Source organism: Narcine bancroftii, chromosome 2 (genome assembly GCF_036971445.1).
Source record: "Narcine bancroftii isolate sNarBan1 chromosome 2, sNarBan1.hap1, whole genome shotgun sequence".
NCBI classification, from domain to species: Eukaryota; Metazoa; Chordata; class Chondrichthyes; order Torpediniformes; family Narcinidae; genus Narcine; species Narcine bancroftii.
In genome coordinates this window covers 202026732-202051827 of record NC_091470.1, presented here as the reverse complement: position 1 = coordinate 202051827, position 25096 = coordinate 202026732, and the positions used below count along the sequence as shown (strand labels likewise).

General features: G+C 48.6%; 1 protein-coding gene across 4 annotated transcripts in view; it reads left to right on the top strand.

Moving 5' to 3' along the window:
- Nucleotides 1-18822, top strand: part of LOC138755003 (phospholipase D1-like) — a 73498-nt gene extending 54676 nt beyond the window's left edge. For all 4 annotated transcript variants that reach the window (XM_069920130.1, XM_069920131.1, XM_069920133.1 and 1 more), the window contains 7 exons: nucleotides 1355-1443; nucleotides 2291-2404; nucleotides 4204-4253; nucleotides 7031-7165; nucleotides 7975-8128; nucleotides 11229-11346; nucleotides 14039-18822. In XM_069920130.1, the coding sequence (XP_069776231.1) occupies nucleotides 1355-1443; nucleotides 2291-2404; nucleotides 4204-4253; nucleotides 7031-7165; nucleotides 7975-8128; nucleotides 11229-11346; nucleotides 14039-14263 (885 nt within the window). In that variant the 3' untranslated portion in view covers nucleotides 14264-18822. The remainder of the gene's footprint in view (nucleotides 1-1354; nucleotides 1444-2290; nucleotides 2405-4203; nucleotides 4254-7030; nucleotides 7166-7974; nucleotides 8129-11228; nucleotides 11347-14038) is intronic.
- Nucleotides 18823-25096: the final 6274 nt, after the last annotated feature.

Here is a 25096-nt window from a genome sequence, read left to right as displayed (position 1 = left end):
AATCGCGTCACGGTCCTTAAAAAAATTTTGCCGCTGATTTTCATTTGTACTCAGCATCTAATGCCTCTCTTGTCAGTGTCCAGCAATAGTCAGTGGGTACAGATGGATTCCGATTGCCCTGATACCACTTTTCCACAGTCGCAATGTCCCGGTGAAACCTTCCACTGTGTTCGTCACTAGACGGCGCCGAGGTCAGCAGAGAATGTGGAAAATGAATTTTCGACGACATGTCACACTTCATGTTGTCAGTCGTCTGGTGGTCTGCAGTGGCCAAGAAAATTCTCAACATAATTTTTAAATGTCTTCTATGCCTCAGAAAACATTTGCCCTGAGGGCATGTCCACCACCCAGGCCATGCCCCCATCACTCTGCTACCATCGGGGAAAAGGTCCAGGAGCCTGAAGACGAGCATCCAGCGGCCAAGGACAGCTTCTTCCCCTCTGCCATCAGATTCCTAAATGATCAATGAACCCCGGATACGGCCTCACTTTGACCTTTTCTTGCACTATTTTTATTGATTTTGTAAGGTGGTTGATGTAAATGTTTGCACTGCATCCAAAACAGCAAATTTCTTGCCATGTTCATGGCAATAAATTCTGATTCCTAAACAGCAATATACTATTAGACCAAATAGGGGCAGCACAGTTGGGGTAGCGGTCAGCACAACACTGGGACAGGGGTTCGAATCCTGAGCTGTCTGGAAGGAGTTTGTTCATTCTCCCCATGTCTGCGTGGGTTTTCCCCGGGGGGTCCAGTTACCTCCCACCGATCGAAACGAACTGGAGGTTGTAGGATAACTGGGCGGCACAGACTTGTGGGCCGAAATGGCCTGATACCATGCTGTACATCTAAATTTAAAAGTATTTAAATTTGACAGGAAATCACAAAAATAGGTTGTATCTAAAACAAAACAGTTCGTGACAGGAAATATTTACGATCAGCTGCCCAAAATCCAGTGAGAGTTCGGATAAATGGGGCATATCTGGTTGGCAATTCGTGGAGAGCAAAGTCATAGTCCAGTGACCAGTTCATTAGCCTCACACCAACCCACTCTGTCACAAGGAAGCATGAACACAAAAATACAACAGGAAAGGAAAACCAAGTCTTCCCTGCTGCCCAATCCTGTTCCCAATCCCACCCCGACCTGTCAGTCCTGGGCATTCCTAGTCCCACCCCTGGATCCAGAGCAGATCAGTGCTGCACCAGGAAGTCGGAGCCAAAGTGGAGTGAGCAGTTTGCTTTTGCAAGCAGACCAGGTGGTCGATGCCTACATCGTACATTAGACGCTGTTCACCTGCCCTCAAACCACCACCCCGGGATCCATGTTTACAAACTTCTCTTCTTTTGCTTGTAGAATCAGTTCTTCATCACCTGTGCAGATGACCGCAGTGTTTACAACCAGATCGGCGACGTTATCGTCGAGAGAATCCTCAAAGCGTACAGGTAACTTTCTGACTTTTTTTTTTAGCCCGACCCAGGTGGGCATGAGTATCCCGACATTTAACTGTAGATGTTCCTCCAAAACGCAGCACCAGCTGGAGTCTGGGAGCCACCATTTCAAAGAAAAGGCTGAGGATTTAATCTCTTCAGAGACTGGCCAGTTTTCTGACTTCCCATGCCGGAGGATAGTGAGGGCCACTAATAGATTTGGAGTGGTGTGGCATAGAATCAAACCCTTCTGGTCCTTGCTAGACAAGTTGCTAACCTGAGCAACATGTGTCTTTGCTCATACAAACCTTCAACAGTTTAGAAATTTAGGAAACCATCCATACCCACATGTCATTAAAATATTACCATTGTGTGTGTGTGTGTGGGAGTGTGGGCGATGGGTGTGTGTGGGTGTGGGAATATGGGCGATGTGTGTGGCAGGAGGTGTGTGGGTGTGGGTGTGTGTTTGGTCTGAGGGTGTGTTTGTGTGTGTGTGTGTGTGTGTTTGGTCTGTGTGGGTGTGTGTGTGTTTGGTCTGTGGGTGTGTGTGTATGTGTGGGTATCTGGTTTGTGAGTGTGTGGGTGTGTGTCTGGTCTGTGGGTGTGGGTGTGTGTTTGGTTTGTGTGTGTGTGTGTGTGCGCATGGGTGTGGGTGTGTGTGTGCGCATGGATGTGGGTGTGTGTGTGTGTGTCTGGTCTGTGTGTGTGTGTCAATCTAGCACTGATTCAATGGGCCTGCTTACCTGCTGTCCCTGGGGCTAGCACGGACGAGATAGGCCTGTTTCCATGCTGTCTCTCTTAACGCCGGCAACCCCAGCTCGCTTTCACAAAGACCATTCCCCCCCCCCCCCGACTTTTACAGGGAAAAGCAGATTTACCGTGTCTACGTGGTTGTTCCGCTGCTGCCTGGATTCGAAGGAGACCTGTCCACGGGCGGAGGGAACGCCATCCAGACTATCCTGCATTTCACATTCCGGTATGCGTACCCGGGGCGTGGCTTTCGTTAATGCGCAACGTTGAGTCCGGTCCACTTTTACCAGCCACTCCTCCTGAACTCTCTCCGACCCTTGTCAGTCATTGCCACACAATGGTTTGGAGTTCCATCTGTTAAATTATTTACTGCCACCTGCACTGAGATATAGTGAAAACCTTTGTTTTGCCTGCTATCCAGGCTAGTCAACCTGCTCTTGTGTACAGCGGGCAGTGCAACAGTGAAACAAAATAGCCCGTGCAAAAAATAATTTCCATTTAGGCCACTTTCACATCTTTCCAAGTCAAGTCAAGTTTTTGTCAGCCAATTGTACAAGTACAACCCCATGAAACAGCGTTCTCTGGTCCTCGGTGCAAAACACGCAGACACACAACCAGACATCACACAGACCAACAGGACAAATATTTTATCTACACAAATAAATATTGTTTCATGAATACGAGAGTCTCAGACGGTCATTGTGAGCAGTTCCTTTGGTCGTCCAGCATTCTCGCTGCACGTGGGAAGAAGCTGTTCCTCAGCCTGGTGGTCCTGGCTCTGATCCTCCTGGATCTCTTCCCCGACAGGAGCAGCTAAAAGATGCCGTGTGCGGGAGTGGAAGGGGGTCCTCAATGAATTTGCACGTCCTCTTCAGACAACGATCCCAGTCGATCACGTCGATGGAGGGGAGGGAAACCCTCTCTTATGGTCCTGTGGATTGACCTCCAATCTATTTCTCTGCGGCATCAGTACCCACACCGTGATACAGCGGCCAGGAGCATTCTTGGTAGACCTTCCCTCAACCTATGCCCTCTACTTCTGCACCCCATCCTCTGAGACCATAAAGCCTCCATCAAAGGTCCCAGTTTATCCCAGACTCTCCAGACCCAGTAACATCTCACCCTTTCCAGCTCACTGACACCCTTCCTGCCACCAGACGGCCAGAACTGCACACAGCACCCTGAATGTGCTCTCACTCATCCCATGTCCAGCCTTGACACATTTTCAAGATGCAAGATTACTGCTGTGTGCGTGGCAGCAAAATTCATCGACTTATTCCCTGCTGTATATTCAACAAGTTCAGGCAGTGGGTTTTCTCTGTTTGTGTAAGAACCAGCCAGTTCCTCAGTAGGAATATATTTCAGGGTCAAGATTCAAGATCCCTCTTTTGTTATAGAATAACAACACAAAATGCTTGTTCTAAATTTGATTTAGACGGACACCCTTTCTGCCCACAAGCCCGTGCCACCCAATTACACCCATTTGACCTACAATCCCTGTATTGGGTTGCTTCAGGTGGGACGTGGGTGAGAAGAAAACCACTGTTTTAATCGTCCCTCGTGGACTCATTATGTGCACGGTTTCAGAACTCCAAAGGAAATAGACCAATAGGAATTTTTTCTTAAGCAAAAGATTTCAGTAACAATCGGATCTAGAGCAGTGATTCTCAACCTTCCCTTCCCACCCACACCCCACCTTAAGCAATCCCTTACAAATCACAGAGCCCTGATGGCATCAGGATGACCTGACCATTGAAAGCAGACGGAGCAAACACCTTCTGCACTAACGCTCTCCCTCTCTCTCTATCTCTCTCTCTCTCTCTCTCTCTCTCTCTCTCTCTCTCTCTCTCTCTCTCTCTCTCTCTCTCTCTCTCATTGACTACAGACTTTCAATTTTGATTCTCCTGGGTGGAATGGTCACTTACAGTGGCCAACTCACCTCCCCGGGGTGGGCTTGTGTCGGACAACCATTCACTGTGTTTTACTTCTGAATAACCTCATTGCTGCGATTCGCTCTCCATCCAGGTCCATGTGCAGGGGTGAATACTCAATAGTCGAGCGTCTGAAAAAAAAGAGTAAGTGTTTTTTTTTGTTTCCCTACTGTCGGCCGATTTCCCCGTCCTGAAGTCCATAACCAGTTCCCTAGTTTTGCTGGAGGAGGTTTAAAATGTAGAACAGTACAGGCCATTCAGCCCATGGTGTTGCAAGCACACAAAGTCAGGATCAATTTAGGTTGAGGCAAAGTTCAGAAAATGCGAATCAGAATTTACTGTCATGAACACGTCATAAAAATTAATGGTTCTGTGGCAGCTTCACAGTGCTCTAAATTACATTAATAAATGAGTGCAAAGGAGAGACTGAGGCCATGTCTGGGCGTCGTTGTCTGTTCGGGAATCTGATGGCGGAGGGGAAGAAGCCACCCTTGTGCCGCTGGGTGCTCGTCTTCAGACTTCTGGACCTCCTCCCTGATGGTAGCAGAGTGAAGAGGGCATGGCCTGGGTGGTGGTGGGGGTCTTTGAGGGTAGAGGCTGCTTTTTTAAGACACTGCTTCATGTAGATGTCCTCGATGGAGAGAAGTCCGGTGCCCGTGATGCCGCAGGCTGAGTTAATAACCCTCTAGAGTTTATTCTTGTCCTGAGAGTTGGCGCCTCTCCACCAGGCAGGGATGCAACCAGCCAGAATGCTCTCCACCTGGAGAAGTTTACGAGAGTCTTCGGTGATGTAGCAAATCTCCTCAGACACCTCACACAGTATAGCCGCTAGACGAGCCTTCTTTGTGATTGTATCAACATGGAGGCTCCAGGACAGATCCTCGGAGATCCCCAGGAATTTGAAGTTCTTGGCTCTCTCCACTACTGAGCCCTCGATGAGGGCTGGGTCGGGTTCCAACCTCCACCACAATCCTTGCAACCCACAACTTTCTGTGTAAAAAAAAAAAAAAAAAACTGTACCCCTAACATCTCCCCTCAACTTTCCTCTCTTCACTTTGGTGTTTGCTACTCCCACCTTGGGGAAACGGTGCTGCCTCTGCAGTCGACCTTGATCAAGTCTCCTCTCATCCTTTTATGCTCCAAAGAGAAAAGTCCCAGCTCTGCCCCCATGAGTCTTGTTCTCCAATCCTGGTCCATCTCCTCTGCCTCCTCTTCAGAGCTTCCACATCCTTCCTGTCATGAGGCAACCGCTTTTCCATCCCCTTCCACCTTTTCCATTCCCTTCCACCTTTTCCTCCCCAATGTGTTCCTCTGCCCCCCCCTCCATAAGCCATTCAGCTCATCATGTCTACCCCGCTATTTAATCATGAGCTGATCCATTTCCCCACTGCCCAGCCTTCTCCCCTTAACCTCAGATGCCCTGGCTAATCTAGAACTGCCTTAAATACACCCAATGGCCCGGCCTCCACAACTGCCTGTGGCAACAAATTCTACAGATTCACCCCCTTCTGGCTGAAGACATTCCTCCACATCTAGGTTGACGCCCCTCAACTTTCCCTCCTGTATTCTCCCCCATCCCCTTTTCTATGTCAGCCCGAGCTCCTCTCCCTACCCCTTCCGCCCTCACACCCTCATCCGTTCATTTCAGGAACCTGCCTGTTTTATACCAACTGCCTTTTACTCCGCGGGAGTCATCTGCTCTGCCGTTGGAGAGACCAGGCGCAAACTGGTAGATTGCTTCGCTGATCCCCTTCACTTCATCTGCACCAGTGACAGGGATCAATTCCCCGTGCCGACCTGCCTGTCCGTGGCCACATGTACTGTCCCACCAAGACCACCTGTAAATCGGAGGAGCAACACTTGATTTTCTGTCTGGGCCCTCTCCAACCAGATGGCATTAACGTTGGCTTCTCCAATTCCTGCCGGCCCACTCCCCGTTCTCCCTCTCTTCTTTCCTCCAGCTTTCTACCGCCTTCCCTCCCCATTCAAAGTGCCATCTTCCCCTCCCCCTGTTTACCAACCTCCCTTCCTTCTCCACCTATTACCTGCTGCCCGTGGGACTGTGCTCCTCCCCCTGACCCTCCAACCTCCCACCATTTTGTTCGGGCCCATAACGACATTTTGCTCAACCCTGAAACGTTGGTTCTCTATCTTAATCTTTGCTGTCGTTTGACCAGTTGAGTTTCTCCAGCCTCGTGTTTTTTACTTCTACCTGCAGACTTTACTTGCTTCTTTTACCTCCCATGGCACATCGTGGCCTGCTTAGTTTCTCCCAGTGCAAAGTGTAAGAGCAGAAGTCAGCCAATTGGCCCATCGGGTCTATTCTGTCACTTAACCATCCTCCCACTCAGACCCACTCCCTGGCCTTCTCCCCGTAACCCTCGATGCCCTGTCAATCTCTGTCTTAAATACACCCAACTATCTCACTTCCACAGATTCATGACCCTCTGGGAAAAGAAAATTCCCCACATCTCTGTTTTAATTTGTCCTGAAGTTGTGCCCTCTTGTCCTGGACTCCCTAACCACGGGAAGCATTTTTGCCACATCTACTCTGTCCAGGCCTTTCAAAATGTCTCTGTGAGGTTCCCCCGCACCCCTCAACCTTCTGTACTCCCAACGAGTACAGACCCAGAGCCGACAATCATTCCTCTTATACTAACCCTTTCATTCCTGGCATCATTCTGGTAAATCTTCTCTGAAGCTTCTCCAACACCTCCATAAAGGCAGTAAAGGCAGCCAGAATTGTCCACAATATGCCAAGTGTGGTCTCGCCAGACTCCTACATCACACGTTTGTGTCCTACCCTGGCCCCCATCTTCAACAGCGGAGCCTGGTCCATGGTGGAAGGCAGTTTTGAGTCGGTGTTAACGGGGATTGTTTTCGACCCTGGTGTGAACTCCCCCCCCCCCTTCTTGTTCCAGTGGGAGATGAATGGGTGAACTACATCACCTTCTCTGGGCTGAGGACACAGGCAGAGCTCAGCGGCACGCTGGTGACAGAGCTGATCTACATCCACAGTAAGATGTTGATCGCCGACGATCGACGGGTGATCATAGGTGAGAAACTTCCCTCGTCTTCCTCTGGCCCGAACTCCACCCCCCCCCCCACCTCATGCAAGATTTAATCTGTGGCTTCCCATGCCACTAGCACCCAGAAACTCCCCAAAAAATGGGGTTCGTCAACAATGTTGAAACCGGGATCAGGTTTGGATGTGAAGGGGGACATTGTTTGGCCGGCTCGTGGGTCACGATGTGGTGGGTGTCTTGTGGTACAGTAGATAGATTCGCTACCTTATGGACACGGAGTCGAAGGTTCGATCCCAGCTTCTGGCACTCTGTGTGTATGGGTGTGGGTGTGTGTGTGTGGGTAGGAGTGTAGGGGTGTGTGTGTGTGTATATGTGCGTGCGCGCGCGCAATGTGTGGAGGTGTGTGTTTGATGTGAGTGCTGCAGCCACGGCGCCCAATCCCCCCTCACATTTGATCCCCACCTCCACTACTGTTGGTGTGGACTTTGCACATCACACCCCCTTTGAGTGCTCCCATTGCCCCCAATGTCCCAAAGGCAGGATAATAGTTGAACACAGGTTAATTGGGCAGAGGGCCCTGTTTCTGTGCGGTTGTGTTCTGTGGGTTTATTGGTGTTCATCCAGCCGGGATTCCACCCTTCCTCACCACTGCCAGAGGTAGGTAAACCTGACAACGGGCCCAGGCCTGAACTGTTGGTCTCCCTTCACTCCCTGTGGATGCTGCGTGATGGACCTGCTGAGTTTCTCCAGTACCAATTGCACGCTGTATGGAAGGTTGGTGTTCCATCCCTGCCATGTCCCCTTCGCCAACGCTAACCTTGGGTTTTGTCCTCTGATAGGTTCAGCGAACATCAACGACCGGAGCATGCTGGGTAAACGAGACAGCGAGATGGCGGTCCTGGTCGAAGGCAGTCAGATGGTGTCGTCCGTCATGGACGGCCAGGAGTATCAGGCCGGGCAGTTCGCCCTCAGTCTGCGCCAACACTGCTTCAAGTACGTCCAGTAACTCCCATCTCCGTTCTGGGGACTTAACATCAAGAGTTACTGGCAGGTAGCAAGAGCCCTCACCCCACCCAAACCTCCCCCCCACCCCCCTCTCTTCACCTTCAGCCCGTCAGGAAGGAGGTTCATGAGGCTGAGATCTCGCTCGAACACATTCTTTTCCATGTTCAGGTCTGGTCGCTTCATTACAGGAAGGATGGGGAAGCTATGGAGAGAGTGCAGAGGAGATTCTCCAGGATGTTGGAGAACTTGTCTCACAAGTCAAGGTTAGCAAAGCGGGGGCTTTTCTCTTTGGAGCCTCGAAAGATGAGAGGAAACTTAACAGAGGTCAACAAGATTATGAAAGGCATCAATAGGGCGGACAGCCAGCACCATTTTCCCAAGGTTGTAGATACCAGCGGACACCGGTTTAAAGGGGAGGGGAGGAAGGTGGATGGCTCGCTTAGCGTAGCGGTTAGCACAATGCTGTTACAGCACCAGGAATCAGGACCGGGGCCCGAATCCTGTGCCGTTTGTAAGGCGTTTGTAAGTTCTCCCCGTGTCTGTGTGGGTTTTCACTGGGGGCTCCAGTTTCCTCCCACCATCTAAAAACCTGCTGGGGAGTGTAGGTCAATTGGGTGGCACGGGCCGAAAGGTTCTGTTACCATGCTGTATGTCCACTTTAACATTTTTAAAAGAATTAATTTAGGGGAGACATTAGCAAGAGTTGTGGGTGCCTGGAATGCCTTGCCAGTGGTGGTGGAGCCTGGTACAATAGGGCAAATTTAAGAGACTCTTAGACAAGCCCATGGATGGAAGGAAAATTGAGGGGTGATGTGTGTGAGGTTTGTATCATGGACTGAAGGTTCTAGGCTGTGCTGAAATGTTCTCTGATATCGGACTCCTGATAAACCTGTGCTGAACCAATTGTTGTCTGCGCACTGTCTATGCATGGGCTGATTCACTGGGTTGCATGCTAAAGAAAACTTCCTCACCCTATCTAGATAGACGAGGTAGAAAGGGTGAACCTCCGCTTGACCACAGGAATCTTTGCAAAGTTGCTAAGGATCAGGCGGAACTTTGTGCTGCGGCTGGGTGCGTGACTCGAATGGAAGTGAGGAGTTGTGGGAGAGAACACGGCCAGTGTTCCTCAGGGAACCATCCTTGCTTCTTCTCGTGCCCTCTTCTGCCACTACAACGATCTTCCCTTCTTGGCAAGACTGAAGAAATCCTGGAAAAGGATCCCCAGGCCTCTCCCCAACTTTTATCAGGAACTCCACTGCGTGGGAAGGGAACTGCTCTGCCCAGGACCACGGGAAATGGTTTTGAACATGGCTCTGACCATCACATGCCTCCTCCCCTTCCCTTCCACTCTCCTCCCTTCCATCTACTCCCATCCCCTCCCTTCCACTCCTACCGCCTCCCCTGATTCGACTGCCATAAAACTGCTCCCCACACTGCGATTTATTCATTTGTCCTAACTGTTGTTTTTAGACACACAGGATTTTTCGGTCCACGATTACCTGAAATTGACCTATAACCCCCGGTACGTTTTGAAGGGTGGGAGGAAACTGGAGCCTCTGGAGGAAACCCATGCAGACACAGGGAGAGCGTACAAACTCCTTACAGACAGTGCCAGTTTCAAACCTCGGCTACGCTAATCGTTCCGCCTGGTTGGACTTGCCAGGATAGTACTCAAGACAAAGCTTATGACTGTATTTCACTGCACATGATGTAGGATCATTCAATCCCCATAACAGGGGCAGGAGGCTGGTTCATGTCTGGGCCTCACACTGACTGTGATCCTCACCGTTCCAGAGCCACCTGTCTGGAGTACGGTTCTCTGGTGCAACGCAGGAATATAACATTCTGTAGTCACTGCTTCCACCCAACCAACTTTGGGTGGTGGGGGGGGGGGAAACGACTGTATTTGGGAAGGTTGGTCTCCAAGAGTGGGGTGAGGAACCAAGTAGTGTCGAGGAAACATGGACGGTGCAGAAGGACTTCGACTGATTAGGAGAACAGGCAGAGAGGTGGCAAATGAAATATGGGAAAGTGTACGGTCGTGCACTTTGGGAGAATAAAAATGAAACGGGCAGAATATTTTTTAAATGGGGCGGCACAGCTCATGTAGCGGTTAGTGAAATGCAGTTACAGCGCTTGCGATCGGGTCCGGGCTTCAAATCCAGCACTGTCTGTTAGGTGTTTGTGCGTCTCTGTGTCCTCAAGGCCTCTCACCTTTCGTAATGCACTGGGATTTTAGGTCAGTTGGGTGTAATTGGGTGGCACGGACTCGTGGGCTAAAGGGCCTGTCACTGTGGTGTTCATCTAAATTTAGTTGAATTTAAAATTGATGCAAAGGGTCCTGGGGGTCTGCGTGCAGGACGGCCTGAAGGGAAACTTGCAGGTGGAGTCGGTGGTGGTGAAGGCAAATGCTCATGAGGAGTAGAAGAGCAGGGATGTGATGTTGAGGCTTTATAAGGCTCTGGTGAGACCCCACGTGGAGTATGGTGAGCAGGTTTGGCGTGTTGTTTAAGAAAAGGTGTGCTGATGGTGGAGGGGGTTCAGAGGAGGTTCACAAGGAGGATTCTGGGATTGAAAGGGATATATGAGGCGCGTTTGACAACTCTTGGCCTGGACTTGGTTGAATTTAGGAGAATGAGGGGGGGATCTCATTGAAGCATTTTGAACGTTGAAAGGTGTGGACAGAGTAGATGTAGAAAGGTTGTTCCCCACGGTGGAAGAGTCTTTGACAAGAGGGCACAACTTCGAACAGATCTGGAGGAATTTCTTCAGCCAGAGGGCGGTGAATGGGTGGAAATTTTTGCCCCAGGCAGTTGTGGAGGTTGGGTTGTTGGGTGTATTTAAGGCAGAGATTGACAGGTTCTTGATTAGCCAGGGCATCGAAGGTTATGGGGAGAAGGCCGGGCAGTGAGGCTGAATGGGAAAATGTATCAGCTCATGATTAAATGGCAGGGCAGACTCAATGGGAAGAATGGCCTATTTCTGCTCCAGGGTTTTATGGTCTCTTGGCACAATGCCAAGTCTAGTCACCCCAATTTTCACATTCGCCCAAAACTTTATGGTTATTAATAACTCTCATTTCCTACAGGATACACCTGGGGCTGTCTGATGATGAAATGGAAGGTGTTCAGGATCCGATCAGTGATCGGTGTTTTCAGGAGATCTGGAACGCAACGGCCACGACAAATGCAGCGATTTATGACCAGGTGGGTTCCATTCTTGCTCTCCCATTCCACACGGCAATGGGAATACTGAGGCCACAGTGTTTCAGTGGGCAGTGGGGGGACCAGGAATGTGGGGATGGGAACCAGGGGTGTGGGGATGGGGAGTGGGGGAACCAGGGGTGTGGGGAGTGGGGGAACTAAGGATGTAGCGATAGGAGTGGGGGAATCAGGGGTGTAGGAATATGGAGTGGGGGAACTAGGGATGTAGGGATGGGAGTGGGGGAACCAAGGGTGTGGGGATGGGAACCAGGGGTGTGAGGATGGGAGGATGGGAAGTGGGGGAACCAGGTGTTTAGGGATGGAACACTACAGTACAGTCCAGGCCCTTCAGCCCTTGATGTTTTGATGACCTATATAAATAAACCAACCCAAAAAACACTAATCCCTCCCTACCCCATAACCCTCTTTTTTCCTTCCATCCATGTGCCCATCTAAGAGTCTCTTAAATGCCCCTAATGTTCCAGTCTCCACCTCTACCCCTGCCTGGCAAGACATTCCAGGCCCCCACAACTCTTTGTAATTAAAAACTTACCCCTGATGTCTTTCTCTAAACTTCCCTCCCTTCACTTTGTACAGATGTCCTCTGATGTTGGCTATTCTCGCCCTGGGAAACAGGTGCTGGCCATCTCCCCTATCCACACCTCTCAGAAACTTACAGACCTCTATTAAGTCTCCTCTCATCCTTCTACGCTCCAAAGAAAAAAGCCAACCTCTGCTAACCTTAACTCATAAGACTTGTCCGACAATCCAGGAAACATCTTGGTGAATCTCCTCTGCCCCCTCACCACAGCTTTCACATCCTTCCTGTAATGAGGTGACCAGAACTGAACACAATACTCCAAGTGTTGGTCTCACCAGAGACTTGTAGAGTTGCAACATGACCTCTCGACTCCTGAACTTAATCCCCCTACTAATGAAGCCCAGCGTCCCATAGGCCTTCTTAAATATCCAACCAACCTGCTCGGCAACCTTGAGGGATATACGGATTTGGACCCCAAGGTCCCTCTGTTCCTCCAGACACTAAGTATGAGTTTTGACCTGCAAAAAATGAGTATGGGAACCAGGGATCTGGGGCAGGGGACAAATTGTGGGAACCAGGGGTCCATTGGGAGACAGAGAACAAACATGCCCCCAGAACATTGGAAAGTGCAGCCTGGTGCCAGACTATTGGTTTACACTGGACAACAAATATTTCAGAAAGTTTGCTTCCTGAAAAAAAATGGGGATTACAATTTGCTGTATCATATAGGAAGTTGGAGAAACAGGAAATTAACTTTTGTTGAATTTAGCGTCTTTACTCGCAAAATGATGCTGACACATTGCGTTAGTTCAACTGACATAAAAAGGTTTTGCCGCTGATTTTCCTTTGTACTCAGCAGCTGATGCCTCTCGGGTCAGTGTCCAACAATAGTCGGCCAGCATTGATGGTTGCCCTGATACCACTTTCCCACGGACATAATGTCCCAGTGAAACCTTTCATCATGTTTGTCACTGATGGCACCAAGATCAGCAGGGAAGAAGTTTCAAGATTCAAGATTCAATTTATTGTCATTGTAATAATCAGGGTCATGTTACATGAAATTGCCCTTTTGTCTGCTGTAAGACAGATTCGCCATCAGCAGAAATTGCCGGAAGCTCCTCTTACAGTCAGAAAAAGAGAAGCAAAGGAGACCCCCCCCCACACCCCCCCCCCACCCCACAGAGTCACCGTGTCTGTATATTCACCTCCAGTGTTTCTGCAGCCTCACAGAGACCAGTCCAAACCATTGCCTCCAGATCTGACCCTCCGACACGGTCAGCGACCCTTCAGTGCCTTCGGCACCCCCTCGCATCCTGGTTCCGATACTTGGTACCCCCTCCAGCCAGTGTCCAGCAATCCGCAGCCTGACGTGAGTCTCCCGACATCAGTGTCCAGCAGCCCCCAGCCTCCGTGGGTTCCTTGCCTCAAGTCACCGGCAGCCCACCGCACGCGTAGGTCTTTCGCCGCAGAGCCCCCCTCACTGGTCACCGTGTCCCCACCCCCCGGGTCGTCTCCTTCTCAGACGGTGGATGGTCTCCCCGTTTCCTGGTGCCCTGTGCCAGTCCTCCGGGTCCCCCCCCCCCCCCCCAGAGTCTGCAGCCCCTCGTGGCCACTGCCGATCACAGTCACGGGATTCTAAGTAAAACTGCCATCAGCCTTTGCGGAACTGACAGCAGTTGACTAGGCAGTCATATCCCACGGGAGCGCTGTATCTCCACTCCTTGCTCCCTACGAGTCCACACCAGTGGCAACTCTGCAGCAGGGTCGCCATTTTCTACTAATGTCCAAGGGCAAATGCAGAAAATGAATTTTCAACGACACACTGCACTTCATGGATTGAAGTCGACTTAAAATATGACAGGAAATCACAAAAATAGATTATATCTATGTTTTAGGAAATTTTTAAGGTGATTTTCATGATCAGCAGCCCAAAATCCATAAAATACACCCCCAAAGTGTTCAGGAAGCAAAATCCTCATTGTCCAGTGTTACTGGAGTTAACGTGGAAATGTTGGATCTTCTCAGAGATGGTTTTATTCTGATGATGTCTTCTTGGTTCTTGTTCTGTTAAATCAAATGAGATGGTTTGACCCACTCTGATGGGATGTTGTCTGCCTCCCTCTCTCACCAACCCCTCCCCACCCTTTCCCTCAGGTGTTTAAGTGCCTCCCCTCTAATTCGGCCCCCAACCTGGAGGAGCTGCGCAAGTTTACGACCGCGCCCACCCTGGTGTCTGACAGCCCTGCCGAGGCTCAGGAGAAGCTCAGAAGCCTCCGCGGCTTCTTGGTTCAATACCCCCTCCACTTCCTGTGTGAGGAATCGCTCCTGCCCCCACTGAACAGCAAAGAGGGGATGGTTCCGATTGAAGTTTGGACATAGGGCGGTTACCAAGTTGCCCAGAATTTCCACCTCGATGCACATACCTGGACCAGCTACAAATCGTAATCCCTGTACTTTGACATTTGTCCTTCCTGAATGTAGTGGCCGATCGAGTGACCAAACAGGAGATCATCTGGGATTGGAGGCGCACCTGGTTGGCCAATCGGAATTGTTTCCCTTCGTTGAAACAACAACTCACCCCCCCTACCTTTACTATCTGTTTCTCCCTGTGACCGGGGCTCCATGGAAAAAGGGACAGGAGATACTTTCAAGCGCACTCCGACCAGATCGAATGGGCCACTGGAAATATTTCCAGGTCTTTGCATCTTGCAGAAGTCCAGAAAGGCCTTGATAAGATCACCCACCTCCCAAAGCTGCTGAATGTCTCAGCCTCATGTCAGACGGTGAATCGTTTTCCACTTTCATGAATAAATCAAATGTTCACAGGAGCAATATCTTCAAGATCCTCTTGCCAGCATCTCCGATAGATTGGAACGAACACAGAGTTTAATCCTTGCTTTGTTACTGACATGACATTTGCCTTGTTAGTCCAGGGCTTTTAGATCTTTGCGAATGCAATATTTTGAAAACACTTTGCAAAAAATATTTCTGGACAGATCTTCCACTTTAACTTCGTAACTGCACCTCAAGGCACAGAAGTTCCTTTTTAACTGCAACTTTGTGCAGGACGGGAACAAGCACTTTGGAAGTGCCAGGAGGACCCACAGAGTCCCAGTGAGGTCATGCGCACTCCACACCGACAACGTCGCAGGTCGGGGTTGAACTCAGGCAGGAACTGCTACATTGTGGTGTCTCAATGCTCTTCACCGTACCAACCGTCCTTTACACATATCCCATGTTGTTCCCCCACCATTCTCATCAACTCACACCTCCCTGATTCTCCCCCTTACCCACACACCGGAGCAGGGGGGAGCAGTTTACAGCTGCCAGTTAACCCACCCGATCTCCTTGCAGGTTGTAGGGACATGGAAGGGAACCGCAGCGTCCGGACCGGGGGAACCCACGGGATCACAGGGTGAATGTGCAAACTCCACATGCATGTGCCCACTTCCACATGCAGACTCGTGCACACATGCGTGTGCACACACATACATTCACACACATGTGCACACACAAACTCGCACGCACACACATACACACACATGCGCACAACACACACACACAGACAAGATCACAAGATAAAAGGAACAGAAGTAGGCCATTTGGCCCATCGATTCTAGCTCCACGCTGAGATAAACTGTTCTCACATCTAGTTCCAAATTCCAGCCTTTTTCCCATATCCCTTGATACCCTGACTCATTCAATACCCGTCAATCTCCCCCTTAAACTCCCACAATGATCAGGCCTCCACAGCTGTATGTGGCAACGAATTCCACAAATCCACGACCCTAAAGAAATTTCTCCTCATCTCTGTTTTAAATGGGTACCTTCTCAATTGAAGACTGTGCCCCCTTGCCCTGGACTCACCCACCAAGGGAAACATCTTATTCACATCTACTCTGTCCAATCCTTTCAACATCTCTATGAGATCTCCTCTCATTCTTCTATACCCCAATGAATACAGTCCATGAGCCAATAAACGTTCCTCATACTTTAGCCCTTGCATTCCAGGAATCATCCTGGTAAATCTTCTCTGTTCTCTCTCCAACATCATTACATCCCATCTAAGGTAAGGGGCCCAAAACTGCACACGGTTCTCCAAAGGAGGCCCCATAGTGTCTCATCATCACCTCTTTACTCTTATTCCCTTTCTTTACTGCCGATCCAACCTGGTGGCTAACCCTTTGGGTTTCCTGCACGAGGACCCCCAAGCCCCTTCGCACTTCAGAATTTTGATTTTTTTTCCCCATCTAAATCTCCCTGTTTATTTCCTCATCCAAAATGTCCAACCGTACCTTTCTTAACATTGGATCTCTCATCTTTCGTTCCTTTGCCCACTCTCCAAAACTGTCCAAGTCTCTCTGCAACCTTTTGGTTTCTTCAACACTTCCCATTCCACTGCCTATCTTGGTTTCATCTGCAAACTTCACCACAAAACCATTCAATCCTTAATCTAAATCATCAATATACATTGTTAAAAGAAGCAGCCCCACACCGACCGCTGCGAAACACCACTAGTCACCGGCAACCCACCAGAACAGGATCCCCTTATTCCCACCCTTTGCTTCCTGCCTATCAGCAAATGCTCCTCCTAGTCTAATATCTTTCCTCTAATTCCATGGACTCTCGTCTTATTAAAGCAGCCTCTTATGCGGCACCTCATTGAAAATCCAAACACACAACATCCACAGCCTCCACCTTGGACATCCTACTTGAGAATTCCTCAAAAACTTCTATTAGGTTGGTCAGGCAGGATCTTCCCTCCATGAACCCACGCTGGCTTGGACCTGTCATGGCATGCACCTCAAGATATTCCATAACCTCGGTCCTTGAGGATCGACTCCAATAACTTTCCAACTACTGACCTCAGACTAATAGACCTGTAATTTCCTCCCTCCTTTCTTAAGCAGCAGAACTACATTTGCGACCTTCCAGTCCTCCGGAACCGCGCCAGAGCCTACCGATTTCTGGAAAATCATTTTCGTTGCTTCTACAATCTCCAAAGCCGCCTCCTTCAGAGCCCGTGGGTACACCTCATCTTGGTCCGGGAGACTCGTCTACCTTCAGTCCATTCAGCTGACTAAGCACTATCTCTCTCTAGTAATCCTGACTGCACTCAATTCTATTCCCCAAGACCTCTGACTCTCAGGTATGTGGGTAATGTCGTCCTCGGTGAAGACTGACGCACAATCCTCATTTAGTTCCTCTACCCTCACTTTGTCACCCATTATAATTTCTCCAGCTTCATTTTCAATCGCTCCTATGCCTTTTAGTCTTCATCTATTTAAAAAAAACTCTTAGTCTCCTTTGGTGTGTTATTTGCCAACTTCCTTTGATAATTCAGTTTTTCTTCCTAATGACTTTCATGGTCTCTCTGCAAGTTTTTAGAAGTTTCCCAGTCCTCTGTTTTCCCACTAATTTTTGCTTCCTTGCTTTTACTTTAGCCTTAACCTCTCTCGTTGGTCACATTTGTCGCATTTTTCCATTCATAATTTTTTATTTTTTCATGGACTATATCCTGCACCTTCTCTATTTCTTGCAGAAATTCTGCTCTGCCGTCCTTCCATCTCGCTTTCTTTTCCAGTCGACCTGGGCCCATTCTTCTCTCGTCCCACTGTAATTCCCTTTGTTCCACTGAAATATTGACACACCTGATAACAGCTTTTCCTTTTCAAATTTGAAACTGCCCTCAGTCACGTTACAAGCCCTACTCCCTTCAGGGTTCCATGGCCTTTAGTTCCCGAATCACCTCTGGTTCATTACACATCACCCAGTCCAAGACAAGCTGCTCCAAAAACCCATCCCGTGGGCGTTCAACAAACTCTCTCCTGAGATCCAGTCCCATCTTGACTTTCCCAATCCCCTCTCATGTTAAAATCCCCCATAATTATTTTGACATTCTCCTTCTGACATGCATTAACTCGTGGTCCATTTCAAGGCTGCTCTTTGAGGGCCTGGATATAACTGCAAATAGGGTCCCTTTACCCTGGCCATTTTTTAGCTCAATCCATATGGATTCTACCACTTCTGACCCTATGTCCCTTCTTTCCAGTGATTTAATATCATTGCTTATCATCAGGGCCACCCCCTCTACGGACCTGCCGATCTATCCTATACACTGTGTACCCTCGGACATTCCACTCCCAATCAGTAAGCCGTGTCTCAGTGTGGCCACAACGTCATCTCTACATCATTCCTAACACTTGTGCATTTAGGTACAGTTCCCTCAGACCCATATCTGTTACCGATTCCTCTGTATTCCCATTGTACAGCAAATTATCCCATCTTTTCACCCACTGTCCTTTTTGTCTTCTTTGCCCCTCCACACGCACATGCACACACATACACACACAAGGACATGCACACACTCAAACACACGCATATAGAAATGCAGACTCCCCCCCCCATGGAGGTTGGGATCGAATTGAACCTGGGCCTCTGTAGCTCACTTAATACCGCATTGCAACGCCTCAAGAACACATCAGCCATTGTACTGAAGGGAAGGCGGTATAGAATCAGCAGTGAGCTCCCGCCTTGAATAACCTTGCTGGAGAGGTACACACTGGTGTGGCAGGGGGAACTACGGTCTTGTGCGGATTGTCCGTTGCTGGAACCGTGTATGCAAGTTTGGAGAAAGCGAACCGATCGCAGGCACAGGAATTTGCCGCAAATGACGAGGGTATCAAACCATCAGGTGGCGTCCGTGGGGAGAGAGGCTTGACCAGCATGTTGGGTGGGGACCCTTCCTCGACACTTTAGTTGATATGACCTGACGGTCAGGAAGCATTGCCGTGGACCACCACCCTTCCTCAACCTGGTTCTGTTCTTTACTGCTGGACCATCTCACTCTTTCTGTCAACCGCTGACACTTTGCTTCAGTCAGCAGGAAAATATATTGATACCATATTTTTATACTAATAAACCCACCCCTGAAATTGCTTTTTTTGCAGCGATTTGTGTGGCTAGGACTTGAGGGGCGAAAGGTGAAACAGGTTAGGACTTCATCCCCTGGAGCCTCGGACAATGAGGAGGAATTACCAGTGTGGTTAGCGCAACACCATTACAGCACCAGCGATCAGGACCAATGCTGTCTGGCGTTGTTTGTTCTCCCTGTGTCCACATGGGTTTCCTCCGAGGGCTCCGGTTTTCTCCCACCCTTCATAGCACACCTGGGATTGTAAGTCAATTGGGCGGCACGGACCCGTGAAGTGGAAAGGTCTGTTACCGTGTCTACATCTAAATTTAATTTAAATTTGATAGAAGCACATAATGTTTGGGACAAAGACACATTTTTCCTTTATTTGCCCCTATGCTCTACAATTTTAAATGTGCAATCAAACAATTCACACGTGATTAAAGAGCACATTTCCAGCCTTTATCCAAGGTTATTTGTATGCATTTTGACCATGTAGAAATTACAGCTCTTTTTATACATATTCCCTCCGTTTCAGGGCACTATAATGTTTGGGACATTTGGCTTCACGGGTGTTTGTGAACACTCAGATATGTTTAATTGCTTCATTCGAGAAGGTATAAAAGAGCTAGGCTTTCTTCGGAGCTTTCGATCACCTCTGGAGTCTGTAGTTGCCATTTTTAACATGAGGACCAGAGTTGTGCCATTGAAAGTCAAAGAAGCCATGACAACGCTGTAAAATCAGAATAAAACACTGTGCAATTCTGGTCACTGAACTACAGGAAAGATATCAATAAGACAGAAAGAGTGCAGAAAAGATTAAGCAACCACAGAGCACCAATGGTGTAGGGATTACTAAAGGTGGGATGTGAAAAAGGTTGAAAACCATTGTTTTTATCACACCTCGTTGACTTGTTCTGTGCACGGTTTCAGATCTCCAAAGGAAATGGGCCAATGACAATTTTTCTCAAGCAAAAGATTTCAGTCATAATTGGGTCTAGAGCAGTGATTCTCAACCTTCCCACCCACATCCCTCCTTAAGCAACCCCTTACTAACCACAGAGCCCTGATGGGACAGGGATGACTTAAAGTGGGATGTGAGTGGAAAGAAAAAGGTTGAGAACCACGGTTCATATTCTGCATGGAGGTTGGTGACCAGCGGTGTTACGCAGGGATTGGCACCTCTCCTCTATGATTTTTTTAATATAAATAACCAGGATGAGGAAGTGGAAGGTGGGCTAGTAAGTTTGCGGATGACACGACAATGGGTAGTGTTGTGGATAGTCTGGAGGGTTGCTAGAGGTTATGGTAGGACATATTGATAGGAAGCAGAACTGGGCTGAGAACTGGCAGACGGAGTTTAACCCAGAAAAGCGTGAAGCAGTTCATTTTGGTCGGTCAAATATGAAGGTAGAATTCAATGTTAATGGGAGGACTCTGAGCAGTGTGGTCAAACTGAGAGATGTTGGGGTCTGTGTCCACTCAAAGCCGCTGCACAGGCTGATTGTGCTGTTAAGAAGGCGCGTTGGCCTTCATTATCCGTGGGATAATGCCATGGGGCAATGTCACGGTTATACGAGATCTTCGTTGGATCCCACTTGGAATATTCAGTTCACTACAGGAAGGGTTTAACGCTATAGAGAGGGGATTCACAACGGTGCTGCCTGGAGTGGATAGGCTGAGTGCACTGGGCCTTTTAGCCTTGGAGTGTTGGAGGATGAGCACTGATCATGTGGACAGCCAGAGGCATTTTCCCCGGGGCTGAAAGGGCCAACATGAGGGGGCATCGTTTTAAGGTGCTTCGGAGTAAGTTAAGGGGGGTATAAGGTACATTCTTTGCAAAGGAAGAGGGGATGCATTGAATGCACTGCCAGCAATGGTGGACAATGGGGTCTTTTAAGAGATTATTAGATAGGGACATGGAACGGAGGGGTATGCAGTGGGGAAATTCTGGGCAATTAGTAGAGTCCATTATTGAGTTGGCACAACACTGTGGGCCAAAGAGCCTGGACTGCGCTTGGGTGAAACAGCGCAACAGTTAGTACACCACTTTAACAGGTTCGAATCCCATGCTGTCTGTAAGGAGTTTGTATGCTCTCCCCAAGTCTGCGTGGGTTTCCTCCAGCGGGGCTCCGGACTCCAACTTCAGGAAGGGGGAATCCAGGAGGACACGGCCCAGTCCTCATCGAGGGGTCCGCAGTGGAGAGGGTCAATAACCAAATACCTGGGGGGGGAGGTCGACATCTCTGAGGATCTGTCCTGGAGCCACCGTGTCGAGCAATCATGAAGAAGGCTCGCCAGCGAAGATTTCAAGGAGATTCAGTCTGTCACCAAAAACTCTTGCAAATTTCGACAGGTGCACCATGGTGAGCATTCTGGCTGGTTGCATCACGGTCCACCAATGCACAGGACAGGAAGAGCTGCAGAGAGTTGGGAACTCAGCCAGCGCTATCACAGGCCACCATCGAGGACATCTACAAGAGAAGGGAGCTCAAGAAAGCAGCCTCTATCCTAAAGGACCGCCCCCCACCACCCAGCCCCATGTCCTCTTCACACTTCTACCATTGGGAAGGAGGTCCAGGAGCCTGAAGATGAGCACCCAGCGGCACAAAGACGGCTTCTTCCCCTCTGCCATCAGATTCCCGAATGGACAACGAACCACAGACACGGCCTCACTTTCTCTTCTTTTTGCACTAATTTAATTGTTTTTAAAAACGGAATTTATAGCAATATTTTCACCTGTAACACTGCCGCCAAACAAATCTTGTGACAAGATACCCTTTTCCAAGGTTATATCCATGCCTGAGTATCCCAGAAGGAACCCCTGGGTCCCATGGATGATGGAGGAGACAGAGAGCACCCAGGTACTGTTTTAATTTGATGTACGTGTTGCATGTACTGAACTGAGTACTGTGTCAATAACTTAAATAGACTTCCATACAGCTTGTCCATCACCACGGGCACCCTGTGGGATGTGCTGCCATCTTGTGGCCAGAGCCTGTCCACAGAAACCTTTGAAAGACATTTAACAGCTGGCTAATGCAGGCCACAAATCAGGGCTTTGAACTATTTGAAAGAACCAATAGTTTTTCCCATTTATTCACTGGACAACAAAGATTTTGCTTCCTGAACAATTCTGGATGTATTTTATGGTGTTTGGGCTGCCAATCACAAAATTCTCCTTAAAATTTTCCTGTTACGTACCGTTTTTTAGATATAACCTATGTTTGTGATTTCCTGTCATATTTCACGTCTACTTCAAGCACGCAAAACCATGATGTTCCATTGAAAATTCATTTTCTCCATTTGCACTTGGACGTCTTCCTGGCTGATCTTGGTGATGAACACGATGAAAGGTTTCACCGGGACATTGCGACTGTGGAAAAGCAGTATCGGGGCCACCGGAATCCATCAATGCCGGCCAACTATTGCTGAACACTGACCTGAGAAGCATTAGATGCCGAGTACAAATGAAAATCACCGGCAAAACTTTTGCGTCAGTTGAACTGATGCAATGTGTCAGTATCGTAATGCGATTAAACAGGCTAAATTCAATAAAAGTTAATTTACTGTTTCTCCAACTTCCTACGAGATGCAGAAAATCTGAAATTATCTTTGAAGTTGTCTATCATAATCTCCCATTTTTTGTTCAGGAAGCAAACCTTCTAAAAACAATTGTTGTCCAGTGTTATTTACACACAAATGTCTTTTCACACCCAAAGTGTCAATCATATCTCTAAATTCCAATTTACATTGTTTCATTTGTTCTCTGATTACATTTATTAGCATGCCTGGTGCACCTTGTCACTTCTCTCCACCTCCCCCCCCCTTTGTTGATCACTGTAAAACCCCTGTTATCCACCAAAAAAAAGAGGAAATAAATAGAATTAAAATAGATAAGAATACTACAAATTTAAATGAAAGTTTAAAATTGTAAACGTGGATGTTTTCTGAAGTAACACATAAACCTTTGGTGAAGACGGAAGCAAATATTCAGCCAGCAGAGGGCCTTGGTCGGGCTTTGCTGTTTGAATAAAGTTGTGTTTGTTGCCCAGAGTGAAGAGCTGGTTGATGCCGCTCGCCAATGGGGAGACTCCCTTAAAGTGTCCCCTTATCCCTGCTTCGTAAGAGCCTTTATCTTCATTAATATATTATTACCTGAAGCTTAATAGCCTGAACATGCCTGGGATTGTCTGATCTCGGAAGCTAAGCAGGCTCAGGTCAGTACTCGGAGGGGAGACCATCTGGAAACACCAGGTGCTGTAGGTTTCTGTGAGGGGCGCTGGACAAAGTGGTGACTCAACTCTCTTGTCTGCCTTACGGTAGATAAAAGTTAGAGTTTCATGCATATAACATTCTAAATGTAGTGTTATGTGACAATGAGAGGAACTGTTACCTTTATTAGTAAGGATTTATCTCTAAACTTTGGGGAAGGGGGATTGAATTATGATGGCAGCACGGTTAGTGTAGAGACCGGGGTTTAAATTTAAATTTAAATTTGATAAGTTACAGGAATTACCTGATTAAAGTGAACTTTACATAATTAAGGACTACATTACTGATATATTTTTCTAATTACTTTACATTTTATCTTTTAAACTGTTTATTCTTAATGCGTGTTCATTAGGCATTGTGAGAGTGAGTCTCAAGCAACTGGAAAATACACTTATCCGGCATCTACCAATCCCCCCCCTAGGTGCCGAGGGGGTTTTACTGCACTAAGATTCTCATGGGTTCAAACAGACTAGGCCCTGATGCAGTGCACGTTCACAATGCTGGCTCCCCAGTGTCAAACGGCCTGGCGCCGTAATCTTATGCTCCACTGTCGGAAGCCCACAGAACTTCCTGCAGATTTCCGGATTCCCACATGCATGCTTCCCACCTCCAGACACTTTCTCATGGGTTTGGCCCTTGAAGCCGCCGAAAATTCCCATCCACCTCTGCCCCGTTGGAGACAGAGATCTGAATGCATTGGGATAAGGTTGTTGTTGAAGTTCTGTGTTTTCTAAATGGGGTTAACACATCCGGTTGTTCGTTCTGTTTTTATTCTACTAAATAATGACTTCATATTGTCAATTATAAAATTCCTGGCACTAATGGTATCTCATGGAAAACGTCATCCATTTTTCAACGATGTGTCCATTCTACAGGGGGTTAAGTACCAGAGTTGTATGAGTATCTGCCCTGGTCACCAACTCATACTCTCTCTCCCCCTCCCTCTCTCCCTCCCTCTCTCTATCACCCCTCTCTCTCTATCACCCCCTCTCCCTTCCCCTCTTCTCTTCCCCTCCCTTGCTCCCTCTCCCCCTCCCTCTATCTCTCTCTCCCCTTCCTCACTTTCTCCCCTCACTCTATCTCTCTCCCCCCTCTCCCTCTCCCCTTCCCTCTCTCCCATCTTCCTCCCCCTCACTCTCCCCTCTCCTCCTCTTCCTCCTTGCTCTTTTTCTCCTCTTTCTCTTTCTCTATCCCTCTCTCCTACACACATACACGCATACGCGCGCACACACACGCATGCAAACACACACACACAACTTTGTTTTGTCTCTTACCTTTATCCATCTACGTGAGGTGATGCCTCGAGAAGGCAGCCGACTCCATCGAGGGCCCCCATCACCCTGGTCACAACCTCTCCTCATTGCTCCCTTCGGGCACAGGTACAGAAGCCTGAAGACCAGCTCCTCTAGGTTCAAGAGGAGCTTCAGTCCAATAGCGATCAGCCTCTTCAACCTCCCCAAATTACACTGTCCCCAACCCTGACCACCAACTATTCCTGGACCACCTAACGATGTGTCCACACAATTGAAATGCACTTTTTATTTGGCAGTGACTCCAACTGTGAACGTTTATTTATTCTACTTTATTTGTTTGTTTCTCCTGCTTCATGTTGCATTATGAGAGGGAGAGGGAGAGAGAGAGTGGGGAAGAGAGGAGAGGAAGAGGGGGAGGAGAGAGGTGAGAGAGGAAGAGGGAAGAGAGGAAAGGAAGAGAGGGGGAGAGATAGGGAGAGAGAGAGGGAGAGATAGAGGGGGAGAGAGGGGAGATAGAGAGGGGGAGAGTGATAGGGAAAGAGGGGAGAGATAGGGTAACAGGGGTAGAGAGAGGAGAGGGAGTGGGGGAGAGAGGAGAGGGGGAGGAGAGAGGGAGGGAGGAGAGTGGGGGAGAGAGGAGAGTAAGAGGGGTAGGAGAGAGAGGGGGAGGAGAAAGAGTGGGAGAGGGAGGAGGAGTAGAGAGAGAGAGGGGAGAGAGGGGGGTAGAAAGAAGGGAGAGGGGAGAAAAGGGAGAGTGATAGTGTAAGAGGT